The sequence below is a fragment of the Phocoena sinus genome, chromosome 11 (assembly GCF_008692025.1).
Source record: "Phocoena sinus isolate mPhoSin1 chromosome 11, mPhoSin1.pri, whole genome shotgun sequence".
In the NCBI taxonomy this organism is placed as follows: Eukaryota; Metazoa; Chordata; class Mammalia; order Artiodactyla; family Phocoenidae; genus Phocoena; species Phocoena sinus.
The window spans coordinates 45,506,676-45,526,845 of NC_045773.1; the positions used below are offsets into that span (position 1 = coordinate 45,506,676).

The following is a 20,170-nucleotide window of genomic DNA, read 5'->3' on the forward strand; positions in this document are numbered from 1 at the left end:
AGACTGGAGCTCAGAGCCCAGAGCAGGGAAAGGGCTGGGCAGAAGCAGAGCCTGCATGGAAGGCAGCCCCCTCCAGCCCCCAGGGCAGTGCGGCAACTGCTATTTTGGTTTTTCCAAGGTCTTTCCTGGACCCATGATTGCATTCCAGAGTCTGGGGATTAGTGCTGAAGACTATTTGAGCCCTTGCACCTGTCTAGACCTCACTGGACAAGAGGACCTGAATTTCACTTCTCTCAACACACACCCCCCCCATTATGCCAGGCCCACATCACCTCATCTAGGAAAATGGACCCATAACTCAGGATTTTTCACACAAATACAAACACACAAGTTGATAAGCACCTTAGATTTACTCTCTTCCCACTTCTGAAGCCACCTCGTTTAATTTATGTATACATAGTATATAAACGGCTATACGACATTTGTTACCAACATTAACACAAGTTTAGGCTTTACTACTGTGTGAAAGTTTGTTAAAACGCACTCATCGTTTACTCAAAATAGATCTTTGTTATTACATGAAAACAGTAAGAAGCTTGTATAACACGGGCAGCAAGCATTCAAAATGAATACATGAAGGAAATGGTTTTCTCTGGCTATATCAGCCTCAATCTTTAATGCTCTTAGTAAAAAAGTCCACTAAACAAAATGGAATCCTGGGGGCCACATTACATGAATGATTCATTAAATAACACTTCTGGAACAACCCAGAATCATGTAAGTATAAGGGTTAAAGAAGGTCATATGTACCAAGCACAGGAAAGAGGAATAGACTGGATTTGATAATTTTACCCTAAATGAAAGGCGCTTGTGGGCAACAGCTCTGCCATCGGTACACATGGGCAGATGTTTCCATATCCGGCCATTCCCAGATTTTACTGACAAGTCTTTTTCCACAGGTTCTCTGCCAATGACGTTTCCCCAGCAACAGAAGTTTGACATCACTGCTCCCAGAAGGGAGAATCAGCTCTCCTCGTTTGGGTCAGAAACAGGCCATGAGGTTTGGTCCAACCAACAATACCAACCTCCCTGGATCCTGGAGGACCCAATGCCGCTGGAACCAAAGGCTGCGTGCCTGGAAGGCAGGAGGCAGGTCCAGGGGGAGGAAGAGAGGCTGCTACCTGTCTGGAATGAAAGCATGAGGTCTTTTTTTGTAAAGGCCAGAAGACACAGCTGTGCCGAGCCGCACTGCCTGAAGCCTGCAGAACCGCCGCGTGCTGGGTGAACCAACTCAAAGCCTTTCTCCTCCTGCACATGAACAATGGATTCACCCAGCATCCCCTCCGCTATGGCTTCTACCCTCCTGACAGCTCGCCAGGGGAGCCGGCCGACGTTACCACCGTTGTCCAGAGAATACCCGGCCAGCGGGCTGTGACTCAACCACTGCAGGGCCAGACCAAGTGGGAGAGCCACGCCGACCTCCAGGCCTCGGGCCAGCTGACAGGGCGCTCCTTCCCACCTCAGCTCTCCAGGGCACATCTACTCTCTCTTCTTCCACCATTATTAACGCTCACAGTGCACAGATAGGGTTTCCCTGTGCCTGGGCAGGAGTCTGTGTAGAATCACTTGGAATGTGAGTGACGTCGGGGCCGGGGTCTGTGCACTCACCTGGTCACCGTAAACCCTCCCTCCCCGCCTGTCCTCACCTGCACTGCACTGTTTTCTGAGGGCCACCTGTCCTTCATGTTATGAGCAGCCAACTCCTTCAAGGAACAACAGACGGCAGCCCTGGATGAAGGTGTGGCGTGCAGCCCCCATGTGCCAAGGGCAGCTGCTGTCTTCCAGCAGCCAGCCAGCCCCCAGCTCCGCTTCTCATCTAGCCCTGCTTCCTGAGCCCCAAACAGCCAGCCTTGCTGTGTGCCTGCGGGTGCACAGGGAAGAGGGCTGGGCTTTGGGGCCATCCGTGCCCTCTCTGAAGCTCCTGGACCCGCCCTATCCGTTATGATGAAAGGTGGCTTCCCCGTCCCTCCAGAGATTCCAGTTTCAGCCTCGGTCCCCAGGACTGGAATGTGGGTGGCAGAAGTGGAAAGAGGCAGGGGAGACCTGAACAGGGGCACCTAGGAGAAGAACAGGGAGCTCAAGGGGGGGTTGGTAGCAATGATGCTAAACGTTCTAATTTCAGCTCTCCTTCCAATACCCTTTTTTCCTACCCCTTGAAGAGCTTTAAAACATTGGGCCTTGATTCACAGATAAAAGGGGTGCCAGTTGGAGAAGCAAAACCAGGAGCCTATGGTCATCTTCCTCCCGCTGAGGGCAGTGAGGCCTCTAGTACCGAGAGGAAATCCCACCCAAATATACCCCTGACTGTCCCCCCGCAGGACAGGAAACCCAGGCATGGTCCTCGTCACAGTCAGGCTAGCCTGGGGAAAGAAAAGCAGTGTCTATGTGGTTCCCACACTAGCACACTTGCGGAATGGGAACCCCTGGACTTGGCCCCTGCCAGAGAGCATTGAGCCACATCCCCGCCCAGATACAGCATATGGGACACCTCACACACTGATGCTCAAGATCTTGCCACGTCTGACACCCGAAGGCACTTTTAAGGTTTTTCCAACATTATTTCATCTATCCCAGGATCCAGCCCTGTGAGATCGGTTAACGTCTGAGAGAATCAAGGTGCTAGAACAGCTAAAACAAAGGTGTGTGGCGGAGTGAGGGTAACGTGGGGGTCAACTTTCTAGCATCAAGGATGACACAGGGCTACAAAACTCCAGGCCTGAACCAAGTCAACCCCTGAGCCTGGGGTTTCCCCTGGATAAAACCTCCAGAACACCTTTCCTATCATTAGCTTCTACCACCAGTGAACTGAGACTGCTCTTAGCTGGATTTCAGTTAAAGAATGTTTATGTGGTCATTATTTTGCAGTGTTTGTCGACTGCATCTTTTCCCTTTTGTTTGCAAAAGTAAATCTCAAACCCCATATAGATGTTAACGGATTCAGACCACATTCAACCAGGTGTGAATAACCTCTCCACTAGGGCAGAAGGCATTCACCAGGAGGGTCTCCTCTGCAAGGAATGTTCTTCACTACTTGCTGAATGTGGATCACAGGCTCAGACCCCAGACCATCTGGGGTACAGGGCTACATGGCAACACCAACAGCACACGGGCTCAAAAAGAAAACAATGCATTGGGTAAGCTGTTCTAATCAATGTTTAAAGTTTTGTGTGTGTGCTTCTAATATAAAAAGATTTGTCTCCCCTCCTTAGCTTCCCATCCTATTTCACCATCTGTTCAAAATTATGTCCCGGAAAGCCTGAAAATTCACCTGCTGGCTATCCAGAAAACTATGCAGATGCAAAATCAGTGGGGAGACAACTCTGAAGTTTACATCTGAGGATGTTGCCAGCATAACTTTCATATCCAGATACTTTGTTTGATTAAGAATAGGAAATTCTATTATAAGAAAATAAAATTACCATGGCAACATTTTCCCAACACAGTTCGTAGTCACATGGACTTTTAAGTGACACCAAGGTAGCTCAGTAACAATTCACTACCAGTAATGACCAAGTACAACTGAATTCCCTAAAATGACATCCTTGCTTTCCCCATCTGCTCAATGACTCTTGCAACAGTTTTTGATTATTAAAAACTACCAAAATAGGATTTTTTAATTTATCAAGATCACATAATTCAACCCAAAGTATTCTATGCAATTGTGGTGGAGCTATTCAGATTCTGGACTTCTGTGAAGAAAAATCTAAAAGGGCAAACTTCCAAAACGGCCTCCTGAATGGTACTGGGCAACCCAGTCTGAAATTTCTAGAGACCTCAGGGATCATATTCAGATCTAAATTTTGGAAAACTATAATCAGTCAATATTTTGACAATGAGAGAAAGGAAAGTAACTTTTCAGAGCACTGGGTTAATTATAAAGCTTTATAAGCTATAAAGCTCTAAAGAAGTTAACACACACTTAACTCTTGTTCATAAAAAAATGAGGCCCTTAATCTAATTAAGATGATTGGGAAAGGTGCGGAGGAGTAATTGATTTGGGAGATCTTCTGAGAACAAGTACACAGGGTCAACTATCAAATGACATGATTAAAGTGACATGTATTCGGCTGCCACCTAAAAGGCTGATGACAGCAGCCTCTCCCACCTGTGACTGCAAAGTGCCACCGTATGAATATGTGACTCGCCTACTCTGGTTTGTGGCCAACTGCAAGGAATCCTGATATTCTCATTTCTGCTCATGCTTATAAGTTAATGATCCGGTAGCACTGGTTACTCAATTTTAAAAGTATTCAGACAGACCCTGCAAATAAATACAAAACATTTCTGTATCCCTACAATCCCACTACCATAAAAGGTTATATATAAATTTAATGAATTCAGCTTTCTTAACCATTTTCTCAGCTTAAGTTTGTCCTTACCCTAAGGGAAGCCATGTTCAACTTATATCTAAAATATATTTAAATATTCTAAAGGTATCATATCAGACCTAAGTTATCAAAAAATGTAAACAAAATTTATCCACCTTATAGTTATAAACCACTTTTTAAAGTTTTAAATTCACCCTCTGCTGGCCCTCAAAAAAAAAACCTAACCAAGTCACATTTAGACTGAAAAGCTGATACAGATTTTTAAGTGGTTCCTCAAAGACAACTGCCAATTACTTTAAACTACTGTTATTGAATCTAGTGGTTTATTGCATTACTCAATTTAAAAGACCAAAATGATTCCATTTTGGTCTTCCAATAATGCTCTTTCTGAATAAGCCCCCAGATTCTGCCGTCCGAAGTAATGGTGCTGAACTGGAGATTCTGCAGTAACCCTCGGCACAAAACTGGGACTGGATGTCAAGCAATCTTATGCTTTCAACTGCACCTATGAAAAATCTCAGCTCCCGGGATCAATCCGCTTTGGTTGAAAGGAACTTCAAGGGTGGAAACTTAAGGTGAAGTTGAGAAGCAAACAGGGGAACACCGATGATCCTCACAAGAAAATCAAAGGATCCGTTCATCCCGTGATGTCATCCTCACACTCCACAGTCAGACTGCTTCTCCTGAAGCTGCCTCGTCAGTATCTGGTATGAAGACAGGAAAGCCACTCCTATGTGGAAGAGGATTTGCCAGAGGTTCCTCAGCCCATGCAGGTACATGTTGCCCAGGCAAATAAAGAGCAGCATCAGCACCACCTTCATCGTCCTGGCTGGACTGTAGAACAGGTACAAGTAACACTGAAATGACACCAGAAGAGGAAGTCCCATCAGAGGTAATGAAATGGCCAAGGTCAGATGCAAGATTCACTTATCGTACCTGCCACGCAGTGTCACTTCATACACATTAGCTTATTAAACTGAATTCGTTACAATGGAGCTTGGACTCACTGGATCAGCTGCTGTTAATCACTGGATGAAAGTGGGGATTTGGAAGAGGTAAGAAAAGTGAAAAAGACATCACAGGAGGAACTAGAACATAGCACTCTTGAAAGAATTCAAGAAAGACAGACAGAAATGCCCAGGCTGTGCTGTAGAGAAAGAAGAGATGCAGGTCAGGGGCAGACAGCCAGGCCAGAACACCCTAACAAGATCGACAGGCCTCCAGATGAATTTTCCTTCAGGGGGGTCATAACAGGTGAGAAGGCTGCTGAGAGAAGCTGTGCTTTTACTATTTTAGCTTTTCCTGAGTTACAACTGCATAGGGGACCACTGTTCCCTAGACAGGCTCCTTGTTATGTCTTCAAAAGCATCTCTGAGGACTTCCCTGGTGGTCCAGTGGTTAAGACTCCATGCTTCCACTACAGGGTGCACGGGTTTGATCCCTGGTCGGGGAACTAAGATCCCACAGGCTGAGTGGCACAGCCTAAAAAAAAAAAAAAGAAAGAGAGAGAGAAAAAAAAAGCATATCCGACTCAGGGAAAGGTCTTATAGCAGGGAGAGTGACTGAAATTTCCTGTAGGGCTATCACACAGAAAGAGGCCATTCTTGTTCTGCAAAAGGTGGAAATCATTTTTTGGTTCACTGTTGGGGGTTTTTTTTGGTTTTTTTTTTAAAAGACACATTCTCAAAACACAGAACAATCTGACAAAAGCTCGGGGCGGGGGGACGGAGAGAGTTCCCCATCGAAAGAGCTATCCAAGTAAGACTGCAGTTGAGGGGATGAAGGTGGAACTGTAAGATACCTGCAGCCCTGAAATGCAGGCTCCAGGAAACTTCTCCTGGCAACACCCAAGGTCTTAGAGACTTGTTTTCTAAAAAAATGAGTGCATTTTCAATCTTGGGATGAAAATTTCTTTTTGCACAATCAGGTAATTCTTAAAAACAGGCCATCTAGGATGTATGCAGGAGAGAGAGGAAGTGCCCTGAGAACAGAACTTGAAGAAGAAGAAGCTTAAACATGCAGAAAAGGTACTAAAATCCTAGTCCGTGTGGAGGACGAGGAAAGAGAGTTAGGTTTTTACTAGAATTAACTCTGCCTATAGGGGATTCAAAAGCTCCTTTTTACCCGACTCCTTAAGTACACAGCTTATTTGAAAATAACTAATAATCAAAGGGCTCTAGTTAGTGTTATAATTTTTGTTTCATTTCCTAAGGACAGATTTGACTCAGATGGTATTACTATTAAAAACAACAAATTTTTTAACCTAGTTCTGTGTTTGAAGAGAAACACATATACGGGGGCTTCCCTGGTGGCGCAGTGGTTAAGAATCTGCCTGCCGATGCAGGGGACACGGGTTCGAGCCCTGGTCTGGGAGATCCCACATGCCGCGGAGCAACTAGGCCTGTGAGCCACAACTACTGAGCCTGCGAGTCTGGAGTCTGTGCTCCGCAACAAGAGAGGCCACGATTAGTGAGAGGCCCGTGCACCGTGATAAAGAGTGGCCCCCGCTTGCTGCAACTGGAGAAAGCCCTCGCACAGAAACGAAGACCCAACACAGCCAAAAATAAATAAATAAATAAAAACTAAAAATGAATATCTGCTTACAAAAAAAAAAAAAAAGAAAGAAACACATATACATAGGTGTCACTTCTGCAGAAGGACATTTCTGTACTTGGACGCCCCGACAATAAGCACGAGGCAGGACCCTGCCTCATACTGATCAGGCCCAACCCAATCCCCACTGCAGTCTCAGCCCTCACTTCTTGGGAGCCCAGTTCAAATTCCTGGTTTCTGTCCTGCACTGTCAAAGGCCCTGAGGCCTAGGGCAAGTGGCTTTCCCTTTCTGAGCCCAAAGGTCTTTTCTCTGTAAAATGAGAGGATTGGGCAGGATGGGTGGAGGGTCCTTCCACTAAGGGCTGGTACTATATCCATCATTTGAACCAAGGCCTTGGTGGAACAAAAGCAGGATCTAGAAACTTGCTGATGGTTCCAACAGAACAAAGTAAGGCCATGGGTTTAGCCCACTCACTAAAACATCAACGTTTCACCCACCTGGAAAATGCAGGCTACAAAAGGAATAAGAAAAGCCAGAATATTTCCAATTTCTTCGTGTGCAACCTAAGATAAATATGAGGAACACAAGGAAAGGAATATTTAGAGGACACGAAACATTATGACGTGAAGTGCTTTACTCCGCATTGGGTGTGGTATGGTTGACAGTACAAAATCCCTGGCTGGGTGAGAAATAAGCCCCCGTTCACGCATCGCACCAGGGGGTGACATGAAATCCTTCTGAATGGCCTGGACACACCAAGCGCCCTCCAGTCCCCATGCATGTGTGCTGAGCCCTCAACCTGGAATGCCCCCACCCCCAGCCCTGCCACCTCTCAAAATCCAACTCATCTGTAAGAGCTAAGCTTTCCCCAACTCCTCCCACCCCCCGGTACTGCCACCTCCTTAGCGATGCTGTCACACTCTGCTATGTGCCCCAACTCAGGGACTATGTCTTGACCAACGAACACCTGTTCTAGTGCATACAGACACTCGGTAAGCATCTGCTTATGAGTCGTCGTAAACAATAGGAGTGGGAACCACACCACACATTGGCCAAAGACGGGGTGTGGAAACAGCCAGCCACCACTCACGGCCCAGGCCTGCTGCTGTTCCCCAAACACTTCGGTCCCCATAAGCCACCTGAGATTCAGTCTAAGCTGCGCTTCAGGCTTTAGCCACCACGTGCCTCGGTGCGAGCGTTACGGCTCTGTTTTTAATAGTAACATCTATCTGTTCATGTTCATAGTGGTTCCATACTTTTTCTTAAAGTGTTGGAAATACTTCAAAATTTAAAAATAATATTTAAAAAGCACTGAAGTAGAAACGTCCTTTGAGATGAGCAGGCTGGCCAATCAACTTCGCGGTGACACAGTTCTTTTGACAAAGACACCAGGAAGCTGGTACCTGAATGGTATAAATCAGACTATGAGGCCACTCTCCCCAGGGGAAAAAAGGGCCTGAACGTTAAAGTCTGAGCATCAAACTTTTGCCCTGGATGAACAATCCAGCCCCCGCAGTGACTCCTGGAGTCCCCAGGGCCATGGGGTGGCCTGATGTCCTTGAAGCAAGTTTTCCATTTCTCACCAGTATCCCAGCAGGGCCCTTTGGCGTCTTAGGAGAACAGATAACAAAAGAGCAAGTTTCGTATTTGTTCAACTTACGACAAAGAATGAAACGAGAAGTAAAAATTTTACTTCAAATTTTAAAATGTAGTACATAATAGCCTTATAAATAATATGTATCCCCATCTGTTTCTTCCATCATGTGTCTTTTGATTTAAAATGTATATGAAAGGTTACCTGTAAAGAATGTTCTGCGAGGTGAATTCCACGAATGAGGTTCAGAGCAGCGCACATGATGTTGAGAATAAGAGAGAGGATGCCCAGGGCCGTCACAGGTTCCATTCGGAAATTAGGAGCTTCACAATGAAAAACGAGAAGCGTCTAGTGAAAATAATTTCCATATGAAGGAAAAATAAAGACATTAACTAGACTTCCGCTAATGAAAAGGTTTATTATGTTAAACACACAACTGCAAACATATTAATTTAAAAAGCAGCTGTAGTTAGAGGGGGAAAAGGCAAGAAATGAAGGACAGAATGGATCTGGGAATCCAAGGTGAATTTCTTCCAGAAAGAGGCCACTTCTCTGAGCAAGCACAGATTTTTTCAAGTGCTTCATTTCCTTTCTATTTAAAACAGTGGTTGCCAACCAGAGACGATATGGCCCCTCAATCAGTGTCTAGAGACATTTTGGGTTGTCCCCACTGGGGAAAGGTTGCTACTGGCATCTGTCATGGGTGGAGGCCATGAATGTTTCTAGACATCCTACAATGCACAAGACAGCCCTCACAACAAAGAACTTCCAGTACAAAATGTCAATAGGGCTAAGGTTGAGAAATCCTGATTTAAAGCAGTTTATGGCTTTAGCTGTAAATTGGTTGTCAAATCCTGAAGCATTTCTATTACACAGCTCAACCCTCAGCTTGTAAAATGTTCCATTCTTTTTCTGACAAGCACAACATTCAGTGTCATGTGTGCTTCTGGAGCAATTCACAGCAAATGCAATTTTTTTAATTCCAAAATTATTGGGAAGAGGAGGGAAACATTGATTGTTTCAGCTACAAGCTGTTTCTGGAACTCTAATTAGGACAAATGATCATTCTCTCTTTAAAGATAACTGCTGAAACGGATTCTGGTTCACCCAATTAAATAGTGTCCCACCCATTCCCTTGCTATGCTCCTTTTAAATCATCCTTTCTTGTCCTTACATTTCCCACATACGCAAACACAGACACAGATATCTAGCCACAACCCAACTGACGCCTACTGTTAGTGTGTTAGAGTTTCCACTGAGCAATTCAAAGTTTCTGTTAGAACAGAGCATGCTACCTGTAAAGGTTCTAGCCTTGGAACAATAGGGGGAGTCAAACCAGAGTAAAACATCCTAGAAAGACAGGCAAGTTGACACTTTCTGGATTTTCTCCTCTTGTCTAAGTGTTTATAAGATAAAACATACATCACAACGTTACCCTGTCTACAGATATGGCAAAGGAGAAGCTTGGGGTCTGATTACCCAGTCTTCCTTCCACAAAAGTTTTCAATCCCAATATAAATTACAACAACTTATTGAATGGCGTAAGAGCCAATCCAGGAATTTACTGGTTGAAACAGATCAAATCGAAACACAAAGTTAAGCCAAAAATGTGAACATTTTTAATACACCACTTTCAAAATTCAAGCAATGAATTTAGTATAAAACTGTTAAAACAAAGTAATTAGACTGTTATAATGTAGATGGTTCTGTCTTCCAGGGAAGGATTCAGCTTTTACACCATTACAGAATTCTTAGAATGTAAATATCCACTTTAATTAAAGATTGGTTTAATTGTGTGTAACTGTAAACAAGGAATGCAAAAAAGCATGCTTTGCTATGTGCTAGGCATTGAGCGGCTACTGGTGTTAATGCCAGACTAAGTCACGGACGCCAGGGCGCTGTGAGCACGGTCATTAACACCTCATTCCTCAGATAAGGACTCGGAAATCCAAAGGGATAGAGGGATGTTCCCGGGTCCCACAGAGAAGCAGAGAGTGAGAGGTCTAGAAGCCCTGGCTCTGGCCCCTGCCCACTCTCATCCCCACAGCCCTCCACTCCCTCCATCAAGGAGCGGGGGTTTCTCAGTGGAGATTCCCAATGTTTCACTAAATGATGAGATAAGGACTCACTGTCAAAGGAAAAAAGGAGAGAGAGAGAGAGAGAGAGAATGTACAAATCTGTACAGTTCAATAAGTGACTTCCAGCAAAAGAGAGTGAAAATCTCCTTTACACCATTTAAATGTGCAGATTTCACCCTGGTTAAGAAAACAACCTGCCAAGTCACTCTTCTCCTGAATTTCGTCAAAAGAGTTGCCTCTCTTCAGATCGACTCACTGGTCACAACAGTTGAGTTTTTTATAACAGCCACCTGGAACAAGATCAGCCCATGTTTCTCCCCACGTATTTTATACACTGCCCCCCACCCAAACACCTTCCTACTTCCTACTAAAACAGTCACTGTGCATTTGAAATACACAATCTCACCTCATCTTTATCAACGTCAGAGAGCAGCAGGCCACTTACCAGGCTCCAAGTGCATCTGTGGGTGACCATTCATCACCCCGTTAGCCACATCTGTGTCCTCCAGAGTGAGAACCACTGGAGGCTGGAACTTGAGTTCCTCCTGAATTTTTTCTAAGCTGCTCTCCATCTGGGTGGAACTTACATAGTTAAAATGCCACTTCACTTTCTGAATGACGCTGTCTGCGAAAAGAGAGCGACCCAAGCTGAGTGTCTTCATAACAATGGATGTTATAAGACAATACACGTACACAATGAAGTTTACACTTCTAAGCAAGCTAGTAAGTCAGCCAGACTCTGAAGAGTGTCAACTACACATGAAGGTCAAATGATTAGTACGTATAAGGACTGGTCTCATCAATCTCTTCAAAGCAGAATAATTAAAACGTTGACAGTCTGTCCATCAGAACCTCAGTGGCAAGGGAGTCAGGGGACAGAGGCTTGAGTCTTAGCTCAGCCACGACTCCTAGTACAATCCTGGGCCATTCATAGAATATTTCTACGATAGAAAAATGGGGACAGTCATTTTTGACCTGATTATCCCAAGAAAAGGCGTGTGAAAAAAACTTACAAATCATTGTGAGTATGTTGTGCAAACTAGGATTATATATCTGAAAGGCACTGGTTTTAATTCTTTTATTTACATTAGTGTTAACCATTACCAAGTTTTAATAAGTATTTGAAGTGAAGTTTCATACATATTGGCAAAGCAAAATCATGTATAATTCTAATACCCACATACTTTTACTTATATTCTACTCGCACTCAGTAATGAATAAACGTGATGCAGGGAAGGGTCTCCTGTGAGACCAAGCCCACCGCTTTGGAAGGAAGGCGCATGCAGAGATGAGGGGAGAGAAGAACACAGGTCTACCAGCTGCCCATCAAATAACAGTCAAGGGATGCTGCAGCTGTGGTCCGACTGGGGACAGCACGCCCTTCAGAAGAAGAAGTGGGGCTGAGAGCGGCAGCTGGACCAATCCTCACAGGGAGACTCAGGCAGAACTCATGGTCTATGTCACAGGGCTACCAGGCTGGGGCCCGAGTATCAGGGAGCTGCCCAGCACCAAAAGGGGGTGCCGGCCCCATCACTGATGGGCCAGCCAGAGACCACATGAGGGGATGTGAGCAGTAGCTGCCAGAAGCATAAGTGGCAACACTTCCAGGTGCCAGCCCTGCGCCTGACCCTGAGTACCAAATGCTGCTAGCCCCTCGTTCAAGAGCATCACAGGGACCATGGCGATTTACACCGAGACCAGAGAATGTCCCCCAACTCCCACCTCTACTCCTCCTCTCCAGGATCTCAAGATGACTTGAATCACGGCTGACAGACACTGATAGCGTACGCTATAATTACCCTGCTGCGTTCCAAAGCCCTGAGCCTCCACACGGCCTCTCTGGCAGGGCCTAGAAAAGGAGTATCCTCTTGCAGAGCTGTGCTCCTCAAACCTCTGCATGAAGGACCAGTTTTTTCTTATTTCCAAATGGTTGCAGACAGATACTTTGATAAAATACAACTGAAAATATCGCAGGAGTGCCAAATTACTGTAAGAATTTCTAAACTCTTATTCTCACTCTCTGTATGTCCCTCATGCTGGAAGAATGGGTACCACCCTTGAGCAGCGCTGCTCTAGAGCAGGGGTTGGCAGTGTTCTCAGAGTGCCAGAGAGTCAATGTTTTAGGCTTATGGGCCCTAGATGGTCCATCACAACAGCTCACCTCTGCCAGGGAAGGGCAAAAGCAGCCACAGACAACCCGTTAGTAATAGAATAAGCACGGCTATGTTCCACTTTATTTACAAAAAACAGACCCTTGGCCCACAGTTTGCTGACGCCTGCTCCAGAATAAGATACAGGTTTCGCCATTCTTCCACCCTGCCCCAGGCTCTGGAGAGATGAAAAGCTACAGTGTTGAATCTCCAAGCTTGCAGGCCCCTTCCACTGCTGTGAAATCTCATGGTATAAGGCTGCTCTCCAGTGACATGTTACAGCACCTCCAGTGGCTTTCCCTGACGGTCAAAGCCAAATCCAAACTGGAAATTCTACACATACAATGCCGCAAGAGAGAACAATCAATACGAACGAGGGTTACGAACCAAATTCGAGAAAGGCGTATGGCCTGGAGGCTAGGCCAATGCAGGTGGTGTCATAGGAAGCTGTGAATTCCCACCACAGGGTCTCCAGGAAGCAGAAGGCCATGGCTGCTGGACACTGGCGGGAGCAGATAGCCATGCAGGCTACATCCCTCGAAGAAGAAAAGCTGGAACAAAAGAGCGTCATCTGCGTTACCAGGGAACAGACCCATGTACTTGCATCCCGCACCCAGACGCCACGTTGCCTCAACTCTGGATCTGCTGGGCCTTGAATAGTCCTGGAGCTGTCTGTTGCATCTCTTCAGCTAGACCTGCCGGGGACCGTGCCTTTCTTATACTTCCTCTAAAATGTATAGTGGCATTTGCCACTGACAATGTGTGATCACTCTAACTTATTTATTATTAACTAAGCTATGGGACCGCTCACCTGTAAGGAACAAAAGCCTTAGTTTCCTCTGTGAAAATAACGGTGAATATTTGAGTCAAAATACCAATGAGTAGAACATTTTACATTCTACTTGTCAAAAAATGACTGAAGTACCCAGAACTTCATTTGAAGTGATAGGTTTTTTGTCTGCTTGTTTGTTTGAACAGAGAAAAGGTTTCCTATTTGAGGTACAGCACAAAGTTCACATAGACTGTTAGATAATCACAGCATAATGAGGAAGGGACCACCGAGGAAGGTGGTTTCAGGCAGCCAGAGAAAGGAGCTGTAGATGTCGGCAGATGCAGCTCAGCTTTAGCTCCTGAGCACCCAGAGCCCATACCACAGGGTGACAGCTTCATATGCCTACCATCCAGATCCCTCCTCAGGCCACGACCCTTCTCGCTTGACAATACCACCAAGCCTGGGATTAGGTCTGGACTTTTCCTTTTGTTTTCCTAATTCTGAGACTGAATTCCCCTGAAAGGATGCCACCTTCTCAGGTCAATCAAAAATTTACTATTCAAGGGGAACAAAAAGAACTTGGTAAGTGAAGGCCTAAATTCTGGAAAACAATGGTATGAAATCTACAACAAGCCATTTTGAGATTTCGAAACCTGCCTTGCCCCATCCCTCCGTAGAACGCCTTTTTACTCTAACCCCTAGAATAAGAAATGAGATAACACATGAGGAGCAGACCTTGGTGCCTGGTTGCCTCCATTCAAATCCTGGCTCTACCATTTACTACCAGTCTAACCTTAGGGAAGCTGTTTAACCTTAGTTTCCTCCTCTGTAAAATAGGTATAATACCATTATCTACCTCATAAGCCCATACAGCACTTAGAGTAGTACCTGGCCCATGGAAAACAATCATATTAGCTCTTATTACCATGATTATTGTAACCACTTGATTCCTACTCCCACTGGAGCATTTGCCCCACTGTGTAATATTCAGTTATATATTCCTCTCGTCCCCTTATTAGACCTGGAGTTCCTTGAGAAGAGGGACCTACTTATGCTCATTTTTACTCCCCTGCTCCTGTCATATAAACATTTTTTACTTTAAAATGTTTAAAAAGTGAAAAAATTAAAAAAGCAAAAACTGAAGGCAGGAACTCTAAGTCAAGTCTTTTCTCTGATTTTCTTGGCTTCGTCACTCTCGTCCTTTTCCTTCCCTGACATTTGAATCTAGTATCTCCTTTCGACTCGCCTTTTTTCCACCCCTGCACCTAATGCAGAAAAAACTACCAAACTAAAGGCATGAAGACTGGGTGACCAGGGCCTGCCGATGCTCACGGCCGCTCTGCCAGCTGATTCACTTTGCCATACGGCAGAAACTAACAGAACATTGTAAAGCAACTATACTCCAATAAAAACTAATTACAAAAAAAAAAAAAGAAAGAAAGAAAGGTGGGAGTTGGGGCAACAGTGCTTGAGTCCCTTTGATTCTATTGTAAATACACACAACCTTGGACTGCTGTCTGATGTGAGACCTGCTTTTAACACACAGTGTCATCAGCATAATGTCACCTCTGCGCGTGGTTAAGATGTTCTTGAACAGTGAACATGCTTGCTTACTGGATACTGAAGTCAAGTCCTTCTGCAGAACCTCGACCTGGATACTGGGCCAGTCGCAAGGCTAAAGTCTTGAGCCGTCTCCTGCATTCCAGAAAATCTTGGCTGTGGTAAAAGTCAGTGGAGGCCGAGAGGGGCAGTCCATCCCTCACCCTAACCACACAGGCAAAAAGGATCATGGACATGGTCCACAAGAGAAGTCATGAGGACACCTGAGGAAGGAAGGTCACCTTGTTACTGAGGGCCGAGTGATGAGCCAGGGACACCACTGCCCTTGAAATGTTCACTCTGGGTTGTTTCACCCTCACCCCCACCACAAATGTAAATGTGGCTTTTATTTTTACTTCCCTGCCCTCTACTGCTATGTCACTCCCAATTGTCCTCCCTCCATTAGCCTCCCTGTCTCTTCTTCACTTGTAATCCTCCTTTTCCTTCTCTCTAATGAATCTCTCCATTTGCAGAATTAAACCAACTGGGATGAGGGAACAGAGACCAGAACGGCTCAGGAGCAACAGCAGTGACAGTGGGGAGCAGGACAAAGGCAGCAAGATGGTCCCAAAGGGCCAGGAAGAGCCTGACACTGATGCAGCAGGGGTGGGATCCAGGGACCTGGGCATTTCAGGTCATCCAGCGAGGTAGGTGCTGAGCAGTTTACTTGCCATATCCTCACCTGAAGCGGAGGGCTTCTGAGCATTTAACCTAAAGTTGGCAGCAAGGAAAGCAGAAGGCAAAAATAAAACAGAGAGGATAGGATGTCCTACTGAATTTCTGCACATCTGACACAGAGCCAGTCTTCAAAATGATGAGAGTTCTTACAGATGGCTAAAGGAAGTCACTTAGCAAATAAGATACTAAATTTTGAGCCATGATATGTGACCACCATTAAGCAACAAAAGGAGACAGATTCTGAGGCCTCATGGCACCTGTGGCAAATTAGAACAAGGTGCTTCTTGGGGTGGAAACAACCCTGGACCAGTTCTGCTGGCAGAGCCTAGTTGGGTGTCAGCCCCCATCTATTAACCCTGCAGGTGCTCATACAGGGCATAAACTGCATCTCTGCATGTGGCAGCCCTGCAACCAGGGATTAGTGAGGAGGCTATTACAGCTTTGATGCATCTTTCTATGGATCTACACATCCTGTTTCACAGATCCTGTTGTCAGATCCTCTACCTGGATAGGATATTAACAGGTATGGGCACTGGTGGACTTTTCTCCCAAAGAACACTAGGGATGTAATTTGGCATCTCAATTACCGCGAGCTGTAGGAAACAGGAGCCCCAGGATGTACACTACTCTCTTCACCTTTGTGCCTCTGTGCACTCTTCGCCTATATCTACACTCCTCTGATCTCCCCACATTCAAATCCACACCAAGGACTGTCTCCAATACAAAATTAAAAATAAAATACCATTTAAAATCCAAAAAATGATCTCAATAAAGCTATATTTTATAGCTTTTCCATCTGTAATGGATGAATGGATAATTATTCCCATTTTATACATGAAGAAACTGCAGTGGTATAAAAATAAGAGACGGCAAAAAGAAAAATTAGTCTACCAGGCAACAGACCATACTCAGCCCATTTGTCCCATCTCCCCACACTTCCCATTGAAGGGTAAAAATGTGAAAAGTCGCAGGAGATAGAAAAGGAAGAAATAAAACTACTCCTATCTGCAGATGGCATAGTTGTCTACATGGTAAATGCCAAAGAGCCTACTAGAAAAGAACTCCTAAAATGAATGAGCTCAACAAGGTTGCAGAATATAAGACCGATATACAAAATCAATTCTTTTTCTACGTACCAGCAATAAACACATAGAAACCAAAATCAAAAATAAAATACCACTGACAATCATCCAAAAAAATGATCTCAATAAAGCTATACTTACTTTTTTTTTTTTTTTTTTTTTTTTTTGCGGTACGCGGGCCTCTCACCGCCATGGCCTCTCCCGTTGCGGAGCACAGGCTCCGGACGCGCAGGCTCAGCGGCCATGGCTCACGGGCCCAGCCGCTCCGCGGCACGTGGGATCCTCCCGGATCGGGGCACGAACCCGCGCCCCCCGCATCGGCAGGCGGACTTTCAACCACTGCGCCACCAGGGAAGCCCAATATAAAAACTTTTAAACTAATAAAACTTATAAAAAAAAAGTTAAGTTTTAAAACTAATAAAAATTTTTCCACGATAAATCTCTACTTGGAGAGGAAAAAAGAGGTTTACATAAATGAAGTTTTAAAAAATAGAAACTGAAATAGTAATCAAATATAGCACTCTAGTTACTATTAGGTTTTATCAAAATTATATTTTAGTCTGTCTCTGCCATTTCCTAAATCCTTTTCTCAGCATCTATTTATAAACTGCTCATGTCAGAGATTATCCATATTCCACCGGCAAAAGACTGTGCTTAGCTGGAGGGCCCCCTTGTTCCAACTGGTTTCTTTTCGTCCCTGTATCCTTAACACTCTCTCAAACCCCTGCCACATACACTTCTCCTCCCTCCAAAAGAGAGACAGAAAGAAAGGGGGAGAGACAAACAGCATTAAATGACCAGGCCTTGCAAAATAGTAATTTAAACGGGCAAAACAAGTTTCACTTGGCACACAAATATTCAAACACAAGCATTCACCATAAGGCATTACCCACTCCTCAAATCCAAAATACAGAAGACAGGGGCTTCCCTAGTGGTGCAGTAGTTAAGAATCCACCTGCCAATGCAGGAGACACGGGTTCGAGCCCTGGTCCAGGAAGATCCCACACGTCGCGGAGCAACTAAGCCCGTGCGCCACAACTACTGAGCCTGCGCTCTAGAGCCCGTGAGCCACAACTACCGAGCCTGTGTGCCTAGAGCCCGTGCTCCACAACAAGATAAGCCACCGCAATGAGAAGCCCATGCACCGCCAACAAAGAGTAGCCCCCCTCTCGCCGCAACTAGAGAAAGCCCGCGCACGCAGCAATGAAAACCCAACACAGCCAAAAATAAAATAAATTTTTAAAAAATACAGAAGACAAAATAGAGTTATATCATCCTTACTGATTCACCTTCAGCCACAGGACTTGAGAACTGGTTACCTCATTTGTAGTTCAAGAAAGTGCCTTGGTTCCGCATTGCTTGGGGATGGGGTAGGGAGAGGGTAGAGGTCAAGTCTGTCACTTGTTATGAGCTAAGAAGAGTAGGGGGCTGAATTTGATAGCAACTAATATTATATGCCAGGCACCGTGCTAGGAACTTTTACACTGATAATGTTATTTAATGCTCATAACATCTATGGGGTAGGCATAATCTACACTGGACAGAAGGGAAAACTGTAGCTCCAAGGCTTAAGTGGTAGAGCCAGTATTCCATCCAAAACTTCCTTACTCAAAATACTGGAAAGCCTATGATCTTTCCACTACACTCTGCTTCTCTAAATCCAATCTTTGGGATTACAGCTACTCTATTTCCCGAAAACAATTCCTTCCCCTGGAGCACTGATACTTAGAACTAATCAGAGACCTGTTAATAAAAGCAGCCAAGGCCTAGGATTACACTAGTTACAACTGCTCCTTACTCATTGTATTACTTTGGATAAGTTGGTTTTCCTCTCTGAGCATTGGTCATCTTTGGATGCGGTGGATCTCTGAGGCTCCTTCTAAGAATAAAAAGCTTTGGGACCCCAAGATGTCCTCTGTGTTGTAAACACAAACTCTTAGAGCTATAACAACATTGTCTAAAATGTATTTTCCAGAGCAAACTGTTGTGTCAATTTAATTCTGTTTAGCAATATTAATGCATTTTCAATTATTTACATTTTTATTTTACTAAAATTATCTCTATCAGAATTAATTCCCTTCTTTGTAAAATTTAATGAAGCTTTACCCTATCCACCGTCTGAGCTTTATTACTTTTCTGACCGTGTCACAAATTTCACCAGTTACTTTTAACCACTGGGAATATTCTTTTGTGGCTTTGATGTCTACAAACCTAATTAAGCACCGGGGTGCTTAATCCTTCTGGCTCTGGAAGTCTAGATGTAATACTGTAACGGACACAAATATACAGTACCTCTGAACATCTGATATTCAGAAAAGCTGGTCTAGTGCACCCAGTATTTGGTAAACCAAGTCTTATAATATTGGCACGCGAAGGGAAGTTTGCTATTAAAACACTCTACCTGAGTTTCGTGGATAATTAAGGAAACAATCATCCCCTTTATCATTTGGACACACCCCGTCTCCTCCCACTGGGGGCAGCGCTCTACCCGCGTCGGCCGCTGAGGGTTCCTGGCAGGCGCGCACCTCGGATCGTCCTGGAGTCAGGAGAGCAGCCGGCGGCAGAAAAGGGGGGGGGGCAGAAGACTTCGGGACGCCAGACGAAGCCCTGGAGAGCTAAGCCGGGCCTGATGGCTGGGCGGGCCCGGGGGGGAGGGACGGCCCTCCACCTCCAGGCCCGCCCTGCGCCACACCCGACGCCGCCAGCTCTCGACTACCGGACCGCAGCGCCCGCCTCCGCCCGCCAACCCTCACCTCGCCCCGACAGCGGCCTCCGGGAGTCGGCGCCCTCGCGCCGCGCCGCCGCGCCACCCTCAGCCTTCTCCGCAACCTTAGCCCACCCGGCTAACCTGGCCCAGGTCACCGGCGGCGCGCATGCGCGAGTCTTGAAACACCACCCCACGCCTTCATTCGCTGCTGCTGAGCAACACCCACACCCGAACCTACCAATCCTGGTGCGCCCACACTGCCTGGTCCCGGCGGAGTCTTGAATGAAGCGGTTCTTAAAGGACTGCGACCCAAATTTAGATGGGGCGTGTGTGGGGCGCGCCTCCCAACTTTCCTCACATCTGTTGGCTCTCACCCGCGGGGATTTGAGTTCCAAACCTGTAATTCCCACGTCCGGAGGTGAGAGAAGTTTTGCAGTTTAAGCTCAGTTCCTGCCGGGTTAGCGAACGGACTGACGTGTGGAGGCAGGGAAGTTCCGCGTGACGCCGCGACACGCCCGGGGCGTGGGTTCAGTTGTCTGCTTGGCGGGAGGCCCGAGATAGGCAAACCAAAGAGCACAGCCACCTGCCAGCCTGGCTGAGATGCCAAAGTCCGACCCCCAGGAACACA

General features: G+C 45.7%; 1 protein-coding gene across 9 annotated transcripts; it reads right to left on the minus strand.

Moving 5' to 3' along the window:
• Positions 1–331: 331 nt before the first annotated feature.
• On the minus strand, positions 332–20,045 carry SEC22C (SEC22 homolog C, vesicle trafficking protein). 9 transcript variants are annotated; one of them, XM_032648418.1, is made up of 7 exons: positions 19,781–20,045; positions 15,091–15,299; positions 13,092–13,255; positions 11,000–11,179; positions 8,681–8,799; positions 7,380–7,445; positions 332–5,185 (listed from the first exon to the last, which is right to left on the minus strand). In XM_032648418.1, the coding sequence occupies exons 2-7, from the start codon at positions 15,270–15,272 to the stop codon at positions 4,985–4,987; spliced, it is 912 nt and encodes a 303-aa protein (XP_032504309.1). In that variant the 5' UTR covers positions 15,273–15,299; positions 19,781–20,045; the 3' UTR covers positions 332–4,984. The 9 variants fall into 9 exon arrangements, with proteins under 9 accessions (XP_032504309.1, XP_032504312.1, XP_032504307.1 ...); XM_032648421.1 differs by having other exon boundaries at positions 19,940–20,016; XM_032648416.1 differs by lacking the exon at positions 19,781–20,045 and adding an exon at positions 19,589–19,708.
• Between the last annotated feature and the right edge of the window lie 125 nt (positions 20,046–20,170).